Genomic DNA, 16827 nt, shown 5'->3' with positions numbered 1-16827 from the left:
AAAAATTAGCAGCATGTATGCATGTGTCCAAAAAAAAAAAAAAAAACCCTTTTATAATAAAAAGACCGGAGATATATAGTGCTAGAGCAGAACTATGAAAGAATTAGACATAATCCTAGTTTATTTTAATGGTATGGTAAAAAAGGTCCACAATGGGATTGAAAAAAAAATGCCTATCCTACAAGATGAAACCAGGATGTAACAGATAGTCAACAAAAGCTTCCAAGCTTTTTGAGATGTTCAGCTTTAGAAACAGCATGGAGGGGATGGACACACGGGATAATGCAGGATTGTCAAGATACTCCTCTCAAAATAGAATTTGAAGTAAAAATATACTTTACAGAACGTTGTATTGTATGTATAGATAAATGCCAATTTTTTTAAATTAGGCTTATGTTTCTTCAGATATACGACTGGTTCTATTAATTGTTGTGTCCACACAATTGTTTTCTAAAAATGGTAAGAAGAGTCAATGAAACAAGAATTGAATGAGAAATAGACACAAGAGCTAGTAATCTTGGTATGGCTTTATGTCTTTGACTAAATCATTAACTGTTAAGTTCCTTTTCTTCTTCCATAAAATGAAAGTGGCAAATTTTACAGCTCTAAAGAGTCACTTGAGTACAGAAATCTGTACCCGCGTCTCACACGTAGTTGAGCCTCAATACTATTTAAACAGAATCTTTTAAGTGGAATCCCAGCCCAGATACGCCTTTGTTGTTGTTCGGAAAATGATCTCCTCTGGGTGCTGTAATACTCAAGGACTTGCAAGGTAAACTCCTTCTGCAGGCGGCTGTCGAGCGCTAACTTCAGTGTTTCGGTTCCGCACTTGGCCCTCCTCATTAGCCACTCCCTCACCTGCCCAAACCGGAAGTCCGGTGTCCCTGGGGCTGACCGGAAACACTGCCCTGGGCGCACTTCCCCAGCCCCGCCCCTGCTGACGTCGTCGCCCGCCCCTTGACCCTCGCGGCCCCTCCTCCTCTCCTACCTCCCTCCTCGGCTGCTGCAGAGCGTCGGAAGGCGATGGAGCGCTCCGAGTCGTTGACTGTGCGTCCCCGGGAAGAGGCGTCCTGCTCCTCCTGGGGAGCCTGCAGGTGAGAGGCCTGGCCCCGGGCGGGCTTGGCGGGAAGGAGCGCAGGCACGCCGGCGCGGGCTCGCTCGGGCGCGTCAGAGCGCGCAGAGGCCACGGGGCCCCGCGGAGCGCCCGCGAGCGAGCCGGCGAGCGGGCGGTGGGTGTGGCGGCGTGGGCGCTGGCCTCGCAGCTCGCGCTCCGCCGAGCAGACTCGCTCTTGCCGGGTCTTCGCTGTTCCAGGAGGGCTTTAGCGTTCTTCGCTCAGGTCAGCACTTCTGACGGGCCTGGTCGGGACCGAGTTGTGGCCCCTGTTGCCTGGGCCACTGTGCACTGTCCTCCTGCCGTGCTCCTCGGAAATCTGTTACTTGAGGGCACAAATCAGGATGAATCTGTTGCAGTCTGGACCCCCCTCCCGAGCACCCCGCTGTTGGGGACAGGGGTGCTGAGGCGCGGGGAGGAGCCCACGGCTCCTGTGATGATTTCCCACTGAGGGTCTTGTAGCTTTTCTTACCCAGCCTGGAAAATTATGGGGGTGGGATCCTGGTGTACTCTTCACCTGTGTTTGGGTCCGTTCTCTTTCAGTCATCGTAGAATTAATAAAGCCCAACTTGTATCTGGCCCGGTATAAGAATACTTTATACCAAATATAGAAGTGATGGATTTATTATGTTCATTTAATATAATCTCTTAGCTTTTTACACTGCATATTGAAACAAATACTTCAGGTACTAGGTTTAAGTAATAGTAATAGTATTGTCTGCCCAGGCCAAATGCTACTAAAAACGACTTGAGAAGTATTATTTAATACAAAGAACCACCCCTTAGTTGGAGCATTATTATTGTCTCACAGGTGACATTATTTTATCATCATTATTATTATTTATACAGTTTTATTGCCAGAATAGTATGTTGTATGAATGTGCTGATTTTATTAGCTAGATAATGTCTGAGAGTGCAGTTACTGTCTGGTTGCTCTAAAACTTCAACAGTAAACATTGCCCATAGCAGCAGTTAGTGAAATTAACTTCACATTAAAAAAAAAAAAAATAAGGAAAATGATACCTAATAAAACATACATTTGGTATGGTATATAAGGATCTTTAGTAACTGGTCTTATGGAGTATGAATATTTAAAAGCCATAATAAAAAGTTTATTTTTTTTCCTCTGTAGTGCAAGTAAAAATTTACCTACCATGTCATCAGAATCTGTGGAAATCGATGATGGATTATACAGGTAAGAACCTCAGAGACCGAAACCCACATTTTCTGATTGTTAGTAGAGAATCTCATTGTCTGAAAACTGTGCCCTTGCAGAATATTGTATCCTACAAGTTCCTTTCAAATTAAAATTGGGATTTTTGTAGGTTTTTCTCATACTATATGTAGTATGAAAGTTTTAATATGTAATAAGCCCCAGGGATTTTTAGACTTAAATGGTAGGCATAAGAAATATTTTATTGTCCAATATGAAAGTAAATGCCTTGAGTTTAGACAAGAGGCTTTACTAATGTTCTTGGTAGTATAGGAGTTTCTTTGGTTACTTCAGTTATGCTTTCAAATTTGGAGGAAAATTATTTCAGTCAAGTCTCAAGAAAATACAATACATAGATACAGGAGAAATATTCTGTGACTGAGAGTTATAATCTCCTGGCTCCTTCTCATTCTCTTGCTCATTCATTCTTCACCTGAGCTCTCTCTGCAACCCCTCTTTCTGTTATTGTCCCAGTAAAACTGCCTCCCCCCCCTCTCATTGCCACTTAAGTAGTTTCCCTTTCCCTTTCTCTTTCTTCTCATGAGAGTTGGGTATATCCTAGTCTATCAAGTCTTTCTCCGGTTGGTCACTCTGAAAGCCACTCAGTTAGAATCATTTTCAAACATGGGTGCTTCCTTCTGCAAACTATCTTTACCTCCACTGTGCCAGGACCTAAGCTTTTCTTTACCTGAAATTTGCTCTATACCAGGCTGGCCTTGAACTCAGAGATCTGCTTGCCTGTCTCCTAGGATTAAAAATATGTTTGTATTCCAGCTGGATTGGATGTGCTCTCTTGCCAGAGCAGCCATGTTCTGATTAAAAATTTCTCTACATTTGTGGTTTTTAATGTGGTAATTTTAAGGTGGGTAAAGACCCTCCTTCTGATAGTACTGAGAGTACTATAATCTGTGTGATAACTGTTTAAAGAAATATGCAAAGCAGATGCATTGATATTTCTAACTTAGCAATTGTGAGAGTCAGAGAATTTAGTGGCTTTTTGAGATCTCTGGAAAACTAAGAAATACATTGGTATTGAATTGTTGTTCCTAACATCTTAGGACTGAGTAACAAAAACAAAGGATGAATTCAGATTAAATTCTCAGCTTCAGGTGTATATAACCAGTCTCTCAGGGCTGGAGAAATGGTTAGTGAGTACAGGCACTTGCCACCAAGCCTGACAACTTGAGTTTGGTCCGCAAGATCCACATGATGAAAGAGAGTACAAACTCTACAGAAGTCCTTGGACTTGTACACATAACCTTTGACATATACAGAGTTATTCAAAAACGTACACTAGATTTTCTATGTAAAAACCTGTCCTCCATTTTGAGAGGACTGGAAGAATTGTCTACCAGTACTTTAAGCAATGTGTTTGTGAAGGGAGAGTATCAGCATCCATTAAGGGCTCTGTCCTGTCTCTACATGCCAAACAGTAGTACAGTGGGAATGCTGTACTTGACTGGGAACTTAAATGCAATGAGACCTTGGAGTGGAAGGGTCATCATCCTACAGGCAGCTTCTGACAGAGCAGTGCTCAAAGCTGTGAGGATGAAGCTTAAGCTCCAGTGAATGGCCTGGGGCCAGAACATGAAATTTGTGTTCAGGAAAGCTGCAGGCAGTATGCAAAGGCAACAGAGAGAGCATGCAGTTGCAGCCAGAAAGGCCTTAAGGGCAGTGCATATGGCAATTATGATAACATGTGCAGCAGATGCCAGACAAAGAGCTGAGTAAACAGTTTTAATGCTTATCCTGCTGAGTTTTGGTGTGTCTTTGATTCTGTCCTTCCTTTCTCTATCCATATTAGGTGAGAATACTTTGCTGATTTATCTTAGAAGTATGTAACTTGTTTTTTTTTATACTACAGCTCATAGTTAAGAGTTTGCCTTTAGTCTCAGAATATGTTGTGGACTTTCAATACTGTTGTGATATTGGGACTGTTAAGAATGTGAGGATGAGGCATAATGAAATGTCTATACACACTCCTGTAAACCACCTTGTTTCCCAGCTGATTTGGATATTTTCCTCTCTACCATGGGTTCCAGGGGTAAAACTCAAGGCTTCTGGCTTGTACATAGTACTGTACTTGCTAAGCCATCTCTCTTGCCCTGCTTTTTACTTTTTACTTCATTGAGTATAATTATTATTAGTTTGATACAATAATATATGTTAAAGTAGTATCATTTCTACTGTATAAAACTATAAATTTCTTATTGGAATATTTGTGCAATCATTGTTTTACATTTAGCTCTATGCGTGTTATAAGTTTACTGTATCATTGTTGTGACTTAAACAGTTAAAAATGTTTAAAATTTAAAATATGTATTTATCCCTATTTTCTCATTTCTCACATTCTTCATGCTTTTATGTAAATTCAGCTTCTTTTTTATTTTTTTAATATTAATCACAGGTTATTTACTTTGTATCCCAGCCATACCCCCCTCCTTCCTTCCCTCCCAATCCCACTCTCCCTTCCTCATCTTCTTTCTATCCCTTTCCAAGTCCACTGCTAGGGGAGGTCCTCCTCCCCTTCCATCTAACCCTAGCTTATCAGGTGTGTTTGCTAATCTGTACTCAAATTAATTTAAGTTGGAGAAACTTGCCAATTGTGGACCTCTACTTTAAAAATCCTAACTTTCTCGTATGTCATTAACTTTTAAAAGCTCTCTCTTCGGGACTGGCTGCAAAGTCCTCCTCTGAAGATACCTGATAAAACAGGGTCAGATGAAAGGGGAGGAGGTCCTCCCCAATCAGTGGACTTGGAAAGGGGCAGGGAGGAGATGAAGGAGGGAGGGAAGGTTTGGGAGGGAATGAGGGAGCGGGATACAGCTGGGATACAGAGGTAATAAAATGTAACTAATAAAAAAGAAAAAAAGAGAGAGAGAAAGAAAGAAAAGAAAGCTCTCTCTCTCTCCCTGTCTCTCTGTATGGGTGTGTATGTACCAGTGCGCTCATTCCGTGGTGTGTTTATTTTATGGCATGTGTATGGAGGTCAGAGGACAAATAGAGATAATTGGTTTTCTCCTTCCACCCTGTGGGTCTCAGGGATTGATTGAACTCAGGTTGTCAGATTTGCTGACAGGTGCCTTTATCTTTACCTGGTGAATCATCTTCTGTCCTAATTCTAGCTTCTTAAATTTATAGCTCTTTAATTTAGGGAGACTACCAGAATCCAGTTGCATTTCTTTCTTCTGTTACAAACCAGAAATTCTTCATTTTACATATAAAATATAGGTGAGGCCAGACTGATCTATATAGCTACACAGTGAGAGCTACATAGTGAGAACCCACCTTAAAAGAAAAAAAGATAGATAAACAGACAAATAAGCAGATACCACTCCTACTGCACTTCCTCTCCTTTAATTGCCCAGTATCAGACCAGTGACCTGAGACAGGAGCTCCTGGGGGATGATGAGAGCTCACTCTGAGAGGCAGACTTCATTGAGTAGCTTATTGAATTGGAGTGGTGAGCAAAAGCTATTTAAACATTTGCAAGTGGGTAGAAGCTTTCAGGTTGAGTGTATATTATTGGCTGGGGCTAAGGTGCTGGGAATGCCTTATTTGCATGAAGTGCAAGTGCTTGCTGGACATGACCTTACAAGGAGTGTGGAAGTTTAACCTGGCTGGGACTTTGTGACCACCTCTAGTGTAGGCAAAGGTGGGGGCCCAGGACTAAGTGCATGGCTGGAACCTATGGAGGTTGGAAGAGGGCATCAGATCCCCCTGGATTTGGAGTTAAAGATGGTTGTGAATCACTACGTGGGTGTCCAGAATCAAATCCAGTTTCTCTGTTACAGTAACAAGTGCTCTTAACTATTGAGGCATTTCTTCAGCCTCCAGGAATATTGTTGTTAAAAAATAATATGGACACATACTGAAGATCATTGAAGTGCATCCAGAAGAAAATGTTTAGAATATTGAGAGGTACTGGGAATGATTTTTGTGATTGGAGGTGTTAAGGGAGAAGATGCTGAATTGTGAATACAGTCTACAGATCTTCATCTGTAAAGAGGGATTAGATGAGTTTTGCATAGCTTCAAGGAAGTACAGTTAAGATTACTACATTAAAATATCCCTTTACCAGAGGTAGAAATTTTAGTAGCTAGGACTTTCTTATTGTAATCTGCCTTGGTGATTTCTTTTTACTGATCATATTCAGTACTGTGTGGCTTGGCTACTTAATAATGTCAGAATAATAGGTCAGAAAAACTGAAAATCACTGACCATTACATTAATCAAGATGAATAAATCTCATAAATGTAGACTAGTGAGATTGCTCAGTGGGTAAGAGCACATACTGCTCTTGCAGAATACCAGACCTCAGTTTCTAGCACCCACATCAGACAGCTCATGAACCTCCTGTAACTCCAGTTCTGGGGTATCTGATACCTTCTAGCCCTTGTGAGCACCCTTATAGATCCCACAGTACATTATAAATAAACCATGTTAATGTGCAAGAGGGAAATCTCAAGGGGTCCCAACCTGAGACAAAAGGCTATAGGCAGCTAAGGAATGCTGAGAGTGGGAGGAAAGTCCCCCAGTTGGCTAATTATAAGTGGTCAGTTATTCATATACGTATGAATAACATTATTCATATGCTGAGCAGTGTGTTTGTGTGTGTAACAACAATTAAAAAGCTGCCAGAGGCTATTAATTTGCAAGAGAGCAAAGTATAGGGAGAAGCTGGGCCATAAGGAAGAGATGAGAAGGAAAAAAATGATGTAATAATCTTTGATTTCAAAAATAAAACTTTAAAGTGAAAAAACAATCTCAGAGGAAAAGCTCCATTGTAATTTATTCAAAGAAACAAAGACATTCAGAATGGTCTAACTTAACTCATAGAGTGGAAAGCAGGCCAAACACAGTTAACCAAAATTAATAGAAAAAAATGTATAGTTTTTACTCCTGAAACCCAAGTTTTAAATACTAATTGAAAAACAAAATTTCAGGCTTTAGGCTGGGTATACAATTCAGTTGGTTGATTCCTCTCTTCCTCTGAGTCAGTCCCCAGTACTGCAAGTAAAACAACTTGCCTACCTGCCAAAAGTTCCAGTTTTATTCTCTTTTTCTTTAGGTAACAAAGAAATTATAAAGATACAGTATTGATCTAACTAAACAACATTTCTAGGCTTTTGAAATACTAAACTATGCAAATTATTTTGATATACATTACATGTATCAGTATTTTAATTTCAGAAATAAATATTACCAAAGCGTTGATAAAACTATTTGTGCTTACACCAAACTTTTATATCTGATTCTCATAAGAATGTATTGGTTTTTGTATTATCTACAAGCACTGCTATATTATTGTTTCCTGTTAACTCTCTCAGATAAATTGTTCAGTTGGTTAACTAAGTACTGTACAGATCATCGAACACAATTCTGCACAGACTCGAGTGTTGTGGCTTTTAGTTTGCAAAACTTTAAGGCATATTTTATTTGATGAAATAATTATTTTGTTTTTCATTGTGTTTAACATATAGTCGACAGAGATACGTTCTTGGTGACACAGCAATGCAGAAGATGGCCAAGTCTCATGTCTTCTTAAGTGGTATGGGTGGGCTTGGAGTGGAAATTGGTAAGCAGTGTTTTGTTTTGTTTTTCCATAATTTCTGTGACACTTTTGAGCTACATAAGATAAAGATTATTACTCTTCTCTTACTTTCTTTAAAGGAAATTAGCTTCAAAATGCTGATCAGATTTGTTGACAAAATAGTTTGTAGCACAGGTATGGTCTTCCACAAAAAAAAAAAAAAAAAAAAAAAAGCCATTCACTTGGTTGTTCCTTTTGTTTTATTTAGTTTTGTTTAGAGTCTCACTATGTAACCCTAGCTGTTTGGAACTTACTATGTAAATTGAATTCATGAAGGTCCATCTGCCTTTGCCTCCTTAGTGCTGGGGTTAAAGGCTTATGCCACTATATCTGGCTTAATGATCATTCTTACTTCATTATGGTTACATATAGTATATTAATTAAAACTGAAAAATGAATAGTATATGGTGTAATTATGCAAAATTGTATCAATTCATTTTTTTCTACATGTATTTTCTTTCTTAAACAAGTTTTAAAAAGTTATAGTTACTCAGAAATGTGATGACGCTCCATGAAGATGTATTTGGTATGAATTTGCAATGATAAGTTATTGCTTTTGCTTTTTCTTTTTCCTTTGTAGCAAAGAATCTTGTTCTTGCAGGGATTAAGGTGAGTATATATCCATAGTATGAAAAGTGGTTTGTTATGAACTGGTTTTTTTTTTTTGTTGTTGTTGTTATTTTTCCTGATTTGTAGTAATTCTGTACTTTGTCTTATTCTTTCTTCATATTTTTATATAACAGAATCATTAATGCTATATTACTCTTTTTTAAAATTTATTGAAAACTTAAACATAAAAAGTCACCTAAAACATTCCTCATTACCAATCACACAGCTTCAGTTACCAACTCAATACATGTAGTATGTTTCATATATTTGCTTCTCATTCCCATTGGCTACAACTGGTAAATTCTTTTAATAAGAACTTCATATATTTTATTCTACTTAAATATTTTAGTATATATCTTTAATATAACCACAGTGTAGTATGATTTTAACACCTTAAAATGTATTAATTTCTTAATGTTTTGTACTAGTTTTTATTATTATAAAATAATTTACTTCAAAATTTAACAGCATCATTTATTATGTCCAGTTTCATGGGCAACAATTTTAGCCTATTCTGATAGGATCTCTCCAAGTTGCCGACAGTATTTGTAGGCGCCACAGTCATCTTGAGGGTAGCTTGTCAAAGAATTTGTTTGCAAAGCTCACATTTGGTTGTAGCCAGCTTTGTTTTTCTGTGGACTTTGGACCAGAGGTTACTCTGAGTTTCCAGCTATATGCCTGTCTCCATAGTGCTGCTGACAGCATGAGAGCTGGCTTCATCAAGCACTAAACAAGAGGAGGGGATTACCCTAAAGACTAAATATGACGAAGTCTGTGGTGTTATTGCTGCCCTGAAAGCTGCCAGCATGAACGCAAAATGCCCAGTTGACAGTTCAGCTTTGTTTCTTGAAATATCTTTTTATAAAGTTTATTTTGTTCTATTCAGGAGCCAAGGAGAATCTGTATACTGCAACTTTTTCTTTTATTCTCTAGATTTCCCTTCCCTTCACTTTAACAAAATTTATTTAGTGAAGAAAATAGTCATATTGTGACACATATACATGTCTAACTCCAACACTTTGAAGTTAAGAGGGAAGAAGACCTGCAGATTGAAGACCAAGCTGGTTCTAGTCTGCATAGTGAGTTCCAGGCCAGCCAGAGCTACAAAATGAGACCTATCCCAATAAAACAAAAAGGATGAAAATATTTGCTGGATATACTTGTGCCTTGTATTTTCTTATAAACTGGTAGTCCTATCCAGAATCAAACTGAGATTTGGTTCCTTTGGCAAGACTATGGTATACTGCGTTCTACCAGGAGACGATAACATTCTATTTTTCTCTTCTTTATTATTATTTTAGACATAAATCATCATTGCCTAGATTCATTATTTCATTTATTATAGTTATTATTACCTCCTCATTTATTAGTTGTAATATTTTGGAAAGAAAAATTTCTCTTCATTGATCACTGATTTCACTAATGTGTGTAGACTGCATGTACAAAAGGCAGTATAAATATTATACTGAAATTTTGCCTGTTTACCACTTTCCAAAAGTCATCCTTGACCGTCCCATACTGTGACTAATGAACTTTATATATGCGTAGACCATGATAAACTTGTGTTTAAATGTACTATGATGTTTTTATTCATTATTTATTCCATTTTTAATAGTACAGAAACTTTTTTTAAGCATTTTAAAAATTATTTATTTTTATTATATGTCCATTGGTGTTTTGCCTGCCTTTGGAAGAGGAATTACAGACAGTTTTGAGCTGCCATGTAGGTGCTGGAAATTGAACCCAGGTCCTCTAGAAGAGCAACCAGGACTCGTAACCACCAAGCCATCTCTGGTTCATCTTTCTTAGTGGAACCTTCAAGTTTCTCGGTTCTTTTGACATAACATAACCTCCATAATCTATGTCACTTTAAGAGATAAGACATTGATCATCAGAAAACACTGAAGTATATTCAAGTTTAATATTACAAGTTATTTCAAAAATTTCTGATTCACCTGTAGGAATAAAGGATTACTTTTTTTACTTTCCATAATTGTATTTTCTCTTATTGTAAGATTCATGATTTTTAATGATAGCCCATTTGCCTGTCCTATATTATATTTAACTTATACGAAATGGTTTCAATATTACTAGTGAATTACTGAAAATTAATATCTTTTTCTCTAAAATCCCTTGCTTTTGACTGAAAGCTTCTATATCCATAACTCCTCCAGTTAATATGCAAAGTACTCAAGAACAGTTTAAATTATTTCAGGTTGGGTCCATAGCTATCACTTTTTAAATTCAATATTACTCCTTTGGGGTTTTTATTCAAAAGTAAGCATAAACAAAATATTTTCAGGTTAGTCTGTTTTCTTTCTATCTGCCGTGTTTTCTTTAGAACATCCATTTTTAAATTTGATTTACTTTTCATTTATATTTAAATGTAAGCAAATATATGCATATATAAATATCATATTTAACTTTGTTTCTGTCTCTTCCTATTGTTTCTTAAAGTGCCTTGCTTTGTACTGCTTAACATGTCCGTAAGATTACTGCATAGTGATAAATGTTTCATATAGTTGCTTGAAGGTACATTGTGTGGATATATCACATCATACAAATTTTTACATGTTGATGCACATTTTGTTTCTAGTGTTTTTAATAAAATTATATCTAATAAGCTTGGTTGTAAGTGCTTTTGAATCTTTCCAAAAATGTGTTTGGGACAGATTCCTAAAATAGGGTTATTCTGTTAAAGGGGAAATGTATGCCAAATGTTACGCTAAATTTCTTTACATGGAGATTGAGCCACCTCTGAGTGCCATCATACTGCATGAGAGTGATTGGTTCTCATTATCCTTTTTAGTAGAATGTCTTGGCAACTTGTTAAACTTTGCCAGTCTAATGAATACGGAAGGTATCACATACTCAGCGCTTCATATTAAAGAGTAATAAAATATGTATTATTACAGTATGTTATAAATTAATCTTTTTCCGTAAGGTGTATGATATGATAAAAGTTATATTTTTTCTAGTTTGTACATTACACTTACCTGAGTGTGGAAATTTTGATGTTTTTTATATAAATTTTTTGAATATTTTGTTTATGTTGATTTTTATGACATGGTACGTTCATAAAATTTAAAACCTCTCACTATGTAGTTTCTCCACCAGATTTTTAGGGTTCTTCAGGTGTTTATAAACATCCTGTCTTCTGAATAAAGATGTAATTACATAGCCTTTGCAGTTCTTACAATACTTTGTTCTCTTTGTCACTCATTTATGCATTGTATTTCTAGTACATTGTAAAAAGCATCAGAGGGGTTATGCATCCTGGTTCTATTCTGGAATGAACAGGTATTTTCCTCTTTTTTTTTTAAAGGCGCTGACCATTCATGACACAAAAAAATGCCAAACATGGGATCTAGGGACCAATTTCTTTTTATGTGAAGAAGATGTTATTAATGAGAAAAACAGGTAAAAATATTTTAACTGTTACAGTCAAGAAAGTTTTATGTATGGAGAATGCCAGTTTAGTATAGTTATTTTCTTTGTCAAGGTAAAGTGACACTGGCTTGGATAAATAAATACTGGCAGATATTTATTTTCTTTGTCAAGGTTTTTTTTTTTTTTTTTTTTTTTTTTGTACTGTTACCTAGAAATGAATTTGACATTATTAAAGGAAGTTTTAAAAACATTATTTAGCAAAGTAATAGATTTTATTGAGACATTTTTATACATTTATACCATTATAGATTGCTTTTATTTCCTTGATCCACACAGACCTTCTCAGCACTTTGCTTTCTTTCTCTTCCTTCATTCAGATTGTCCTTCTTCCTGCCTTCATGACATATTCTTTTTTTTTTCTGTTACCTTCCTTGTTCTTAACTATACACTTTGTTCCCTCTGATAGTCCATTTCTACTCTCATGTCTAAAGAAAGTCTGTAGTATTCCTGTCATTAAGAGACTTAAGAAAGTTGGAAATTAGAAGGAAAAGGCTATATATGTAGATTGTTAGGCCAACCAAAGCATGTGATAGTACATTTTAAGATTGTAGTTACACTGCCTCTGACATAATCTGATTGGCCTGCTCTTTGATCACCTCCTCCTGAGTGGGGAGCAGCCTTACCAGGCCACAGAAGATGACAAAGCAGCCACTCCTGATGTGATCTGATAGACTAAGATCAGAAGGAAGGAGAGGAGGACCTCCCCTATCAGTGGACTTGGGGAGGGCATGCTTGAAGAAGGGGAAGGGAGGGTGGGACCAGGAGGGGAGTAGAGAGGGGTTTATGGGGGATACAAAGTGAATAAAGTGTAATTAATAAAATTAAATTAAAAAAAATAGGTTGTAGTTACTTGGGAAAAATGAATAAATCTGTTTACCTATAGTTTATTTAGTTTTCATTAAAATTTCATATGCCAGGTCCTAATGTTATTTAAGTGTCTAAGTATCATTGAGACTGAATATAACAAATGAGAGATTAGTAAAAGCATTTGTTTTGTTTTTGTTTTTTGGGTTTTTTTTTTTTTTTTTTTTTTAGGGCTGAAGCTGTACTTCATCGTATTGCAGAACTAAATCCATATGTTCATGTCTCATCATCCTCTTCCCCTTTCAATGAAACCACAGACCTCTCCTTCTTAGAAAAATACCAGGTTTGTATTTCATAAATGTTATGGATAGAGTCCAAGGAAATTATATAACTAGTATAATCTAATATGTTGAGGAGCAGAACAACAACAACAAAGATGTCAAATTAAAATAATGCCTATTAAATGTTCCATATGAGAAAAAAGCCCTAAGAATTCCTGAATCTGAGATGGGTATTTAACAGTAATATGTACTAAAATTCAGTGGTTTTTAACAATATGCATTTATTTGTTCTTGTTTAATCTTTTAAAGGTTAATATTTAGTTGATAAACAGTGGCTTAATAAGCATTAGAGAGTTGAAAAAATAAATATGAGTAAATGACACTGTACAACACAGAAATAAGAAAAAGTTTGAGTAAGGAATTAAAAGAAAATTTAGCTTAGATGGAAAAGTTCACTGTGTGACATTAGATTTCTAGGAATATTAAAGGTTACTGTCAGGCTGGAAAGACGACTCTGTGGGTAAATTAGTTGCTATTTAAGCAGAAAAGCTGAGTTCAGATCCCTATCCGTTATGCTAATTCCCATTGCTTCCTGGCCATCCAACCTGTCTAGTTAATGGGATCAAGGTTCAGTGAGAGACTGTCTCAGAAAAATATAGTGGAAAGTGATAGAGGAAGACACCAGGTATCACTTCTGGAGTATACAAACACATTTAAGAAAGTACATATCCGTACACTGCACATAAAAAACATTCATGTCAGAAAATTTTAGCTGAGGATTTTCTAGCACCTGATGACTACAGTTAGTACTAGACTTTATATAATTAATGCTCTTAATATATTAGCCTGGTATGTTTTACAAATACTGACAGAAAACACTAGGTGATAATCTATAAAAATGATCTGTCAGGAAAACAAATTTTAACATTCATTGGAACTCAAATAAGAAAACTGTCAGCTTCAAAAGGAAAAAAGTACTGTCTTGGTCTGATGCCAAAGAATTTGTAGTGAAATGCCTGGTAGATGAAAATACTGATTATAAAGAACATCTAGTAAAATTTGAAGAAGTTAATGACAGTTAAGAAAAACAGTGCATAAGAAATTGTGGTACATTTACACAGTGGAATCCTACTCAGCAAATAAAAACAAGGAAATCATGAAATTTGCAGTATCATGAAATTTGAGGTATCCCAGAAGTAGAAAGACACACAGGGTATATACTCACTTATATGTAGATAATAGAAATATAATATAGGACAAACATACTAAAGTTTGTACACCTAAAGAAGCAAGAAGGAGGACCCTGGGTAAGATGATCAATCCTCATTTAGAAAGGCAAACAGGATTGACATTGGAAAAGGGAGAAAACAAGGAACAGGATAGGAGCCTACCACAGAGGACCACTGAAAAACTCTCTCCAGCAGGGTATCAAAGCAAATGCTGAGACTCATAGCCAAACCTTGGGCATAGTGCAGGGAATCTTATGAAAGAAGGGGGAGATAGAAAGACCTGGAGGGAACAGGAGCTCCACAAGAAGAGCAACAGAACCAAAAAACCTAGGCCCAAGGGTACTTTCTGAGACTGATAATCCAACTAAGGACCATGCATGGAGATTACTTAGAACCCCTGCACAGATATAGCCCATGGCAGCTCAGTCTCCAACTGCATTCCCTAGTAATGGGAACAGGGGTTGTCCCTGACATAAACTTAGTGGTTGGCTCTTTGATCATCTCCCCCTAATCAGGGAGCGGCCTTCCAAGCCACAGAGGAAGACAATGTGGCCAGCCCTGATGAGACCTGATAGGCTAGGATCAGAAGGAAGGGGAGGAAGACTTCCCCTATCAGTAGATTGGGGAAGGGACATGAGAGGAGAAGAGGGAGGAAGGGTGGGATTGGGAGGGGACGAGAGAGGGGGCTACAGCTGCGATACAAAATGAGTAAATTGTAACTAATAAAAAATTAATTTAAAAAGATTAATGAAAAGTTCAACAAAAAGATCTTGGGAAAAGTTTTAAAATTCTAGATACAGAGAGCTAAACAAATCAGACAATTTTAGTTGAAAAAGTTTTTAACGGACTAAAGTCAAGCAAGAAAGAATATCTAAACTTAGAAGAAGGAAAGAATGAAAAGAGCTTTCAGGATCTTTGGTACCTTAATAAACAAATACTTGCCTTTTGGGCTACCTAGGAAAAGATACAGAAATTCTTCAAAGAAGCTATACCTGAAGATGCTAATCTTGGGAAAGAGATGAGTATCCAGATACAAAATATATGTCTTTATATAACTCAGTTTTAGGGTATTCAAGTGCCATGTACAAAGCCAATAATTTAGTTTCTGATCCCTTGCCTCCCTCCAAGAAAAAGAAAGACAAACTGATAAGAACTGTAAAAGTAAAGCACAAGTCACATTTACAAGTTTGTCTGCTGTCTGCATTAGACTTATGATTGCTCAATAAAAACCCTAACAAGTAAGACAAGAGGAAATGAAATATCATTCTGTTTCAGACAAAAGTAATTCACCTAGCTTTATATATATCTGGAAAGCCTATTGTTCTATAATTAAAAACAAGCATTTTTAAATAAGGGGGAAAAATGAGGAAATTTATTACTGCCAGACCAATCTGCCAAAAGATTCTCAAGGTTGAGTTCACCTGTAGAAGAAAAAGAACCATACTGCACATTGTGAATACAGGTGAAAATATAAAGCCCATTTGTAAAGAAGACACAGAAAAGAAAAGTGAAAAGAGCCATGCCATGAAGGTGAACAGGTCACATTTAAAGATGCCCTTGTTCGACAACCAGCAAACTGTTCAACCAAGAGGGAATAGAATTGTATTTTTTTATTCCCATGAAGGAATGCAAACTTAAATATTGAGAACAAATAGGAGAAACCTAAATCCTTAAATTAGTTTTACCTCCTAAATGGAGTATATTCCTAGCTAGATTATGCAAATGATTAAATGAAAATTCAGCCATATACCGTCTATCAGAAACTAATGTTCGTAGTAAATACAGACTGAAAATGAAAAAATTGGGGAAAAGATTTTCCAGGATTGGAAAGATAGCCTGAGTAAGAGTGCTCTCAGCAAGCATAAATACCGGAATTCAGATCCCTAGCACTCAAATGAAAACAGAGCATGGCTGTGTCAGCAGTGCAGTAGGAGTGAGACAGGTGGATTCTGAGAGCTAGACAGTATCCTAGCCAGATAGCTGAAATGGCAAGCTTCTAGCTTAGTGAGAAACCATGACTTGGGGGCAGCATGGCAATCCTTTTAGAATAGAGAAAGACACCGCAGAATCCTCTGTCTGCCAGATGTGTGAGTGTGCACACACACAAAGATTCCATGCAAATGCACAGCAAAAGTGAGCAGGAAATGGTATTTTTCCACAGAGTAGACATAAAGACAAATTTAATCAAGGGATCAATTCAATAATATCTGACAACAAACATTAGGATTAAAGAAGGAAGATGCAGTATGTTAGAAGAGGACTTCAATGCTGTAATATTGTTAATGGACAGATCATCAGACACAACAAACAGCAAGCTGGCTGTAGTGACACACACCTACAGTCCCAGTATTTTAGAGGCTAAGAAAGGAGGATGCCAAAAGTTTAAGAAACATTCTGGATTAAATACTGATTACAAGGCCAACAAGCTTTACATAATAATCCCCCCACATACAAGTGCAACATTGAAGTACTATAGATAAGGTTTTGAGTAGCAGACATTTCTAGAACATTTCATCCAGCAAGTATAGGATATACAT

General features: G+C 36.9%; 1 protein-coding gene across 2 annotated transcripts in view; it reads left to right on the top strand.

The window, feature by feature from the left end:
- The first annotated feature begins 963 nt into the window (after positions 1-963).
- The window catches only part of Uba6 (ubiquitin like modifier activating enzyme 6), a 72309-nt gene continuing 56445 nt past the window's right edge, over positions 964-16827 (top strand). Inside the window, exons 1-6 of one of the 2 annotated variants that reach the window (XM_021663117.2) lie at positions 964-1094; positions 2244-2306; positions 7808-7902; positions 8498-8526; positions 11852-11946; positions 13012-13123. In XM_021663117.2, coding sequence (XP_021518792.1) covers positions 1024-1094; positions 2244-2306; positions 7808-7902; positions 8498-8526; positions 11852-11946; positions 13012-13123 — 465 coding nt within the window. In that variant the 5' untranslated portion in view covers positions 964-1023. Of the gene's footprint in view, positions 1095-1194; positions 1338-2243; positions 2307-7807; positions 7903-8497; positions 8527-11851; positions 11947-13011; positions 13124-16827 lie in introns of those variants that run through there. The other variant, XM_021663118.2, reaches the window with a different exon arrangement.

Source organism: Meriones unguiculatus, chromosome 3 (genome assembly GCF_030254825.1).
Source record: "Meriones unguiculatus strain TT.TT164.6M chromosome 3, Bangor_MerUng_6.1, whole genome shotgun sequence".
NCBI classification, from domain to species: Eukaryota; Metazoa; Chordata; class Mammalia; order Rodentia; family Muridae; genus Meriones; species Meriones unguiculatus.
The sequence above is the reverse complement of the archived record's forward strand: the minus strand, read 5'-3'. Positions and strand labels throughout refer to the sequence as shown.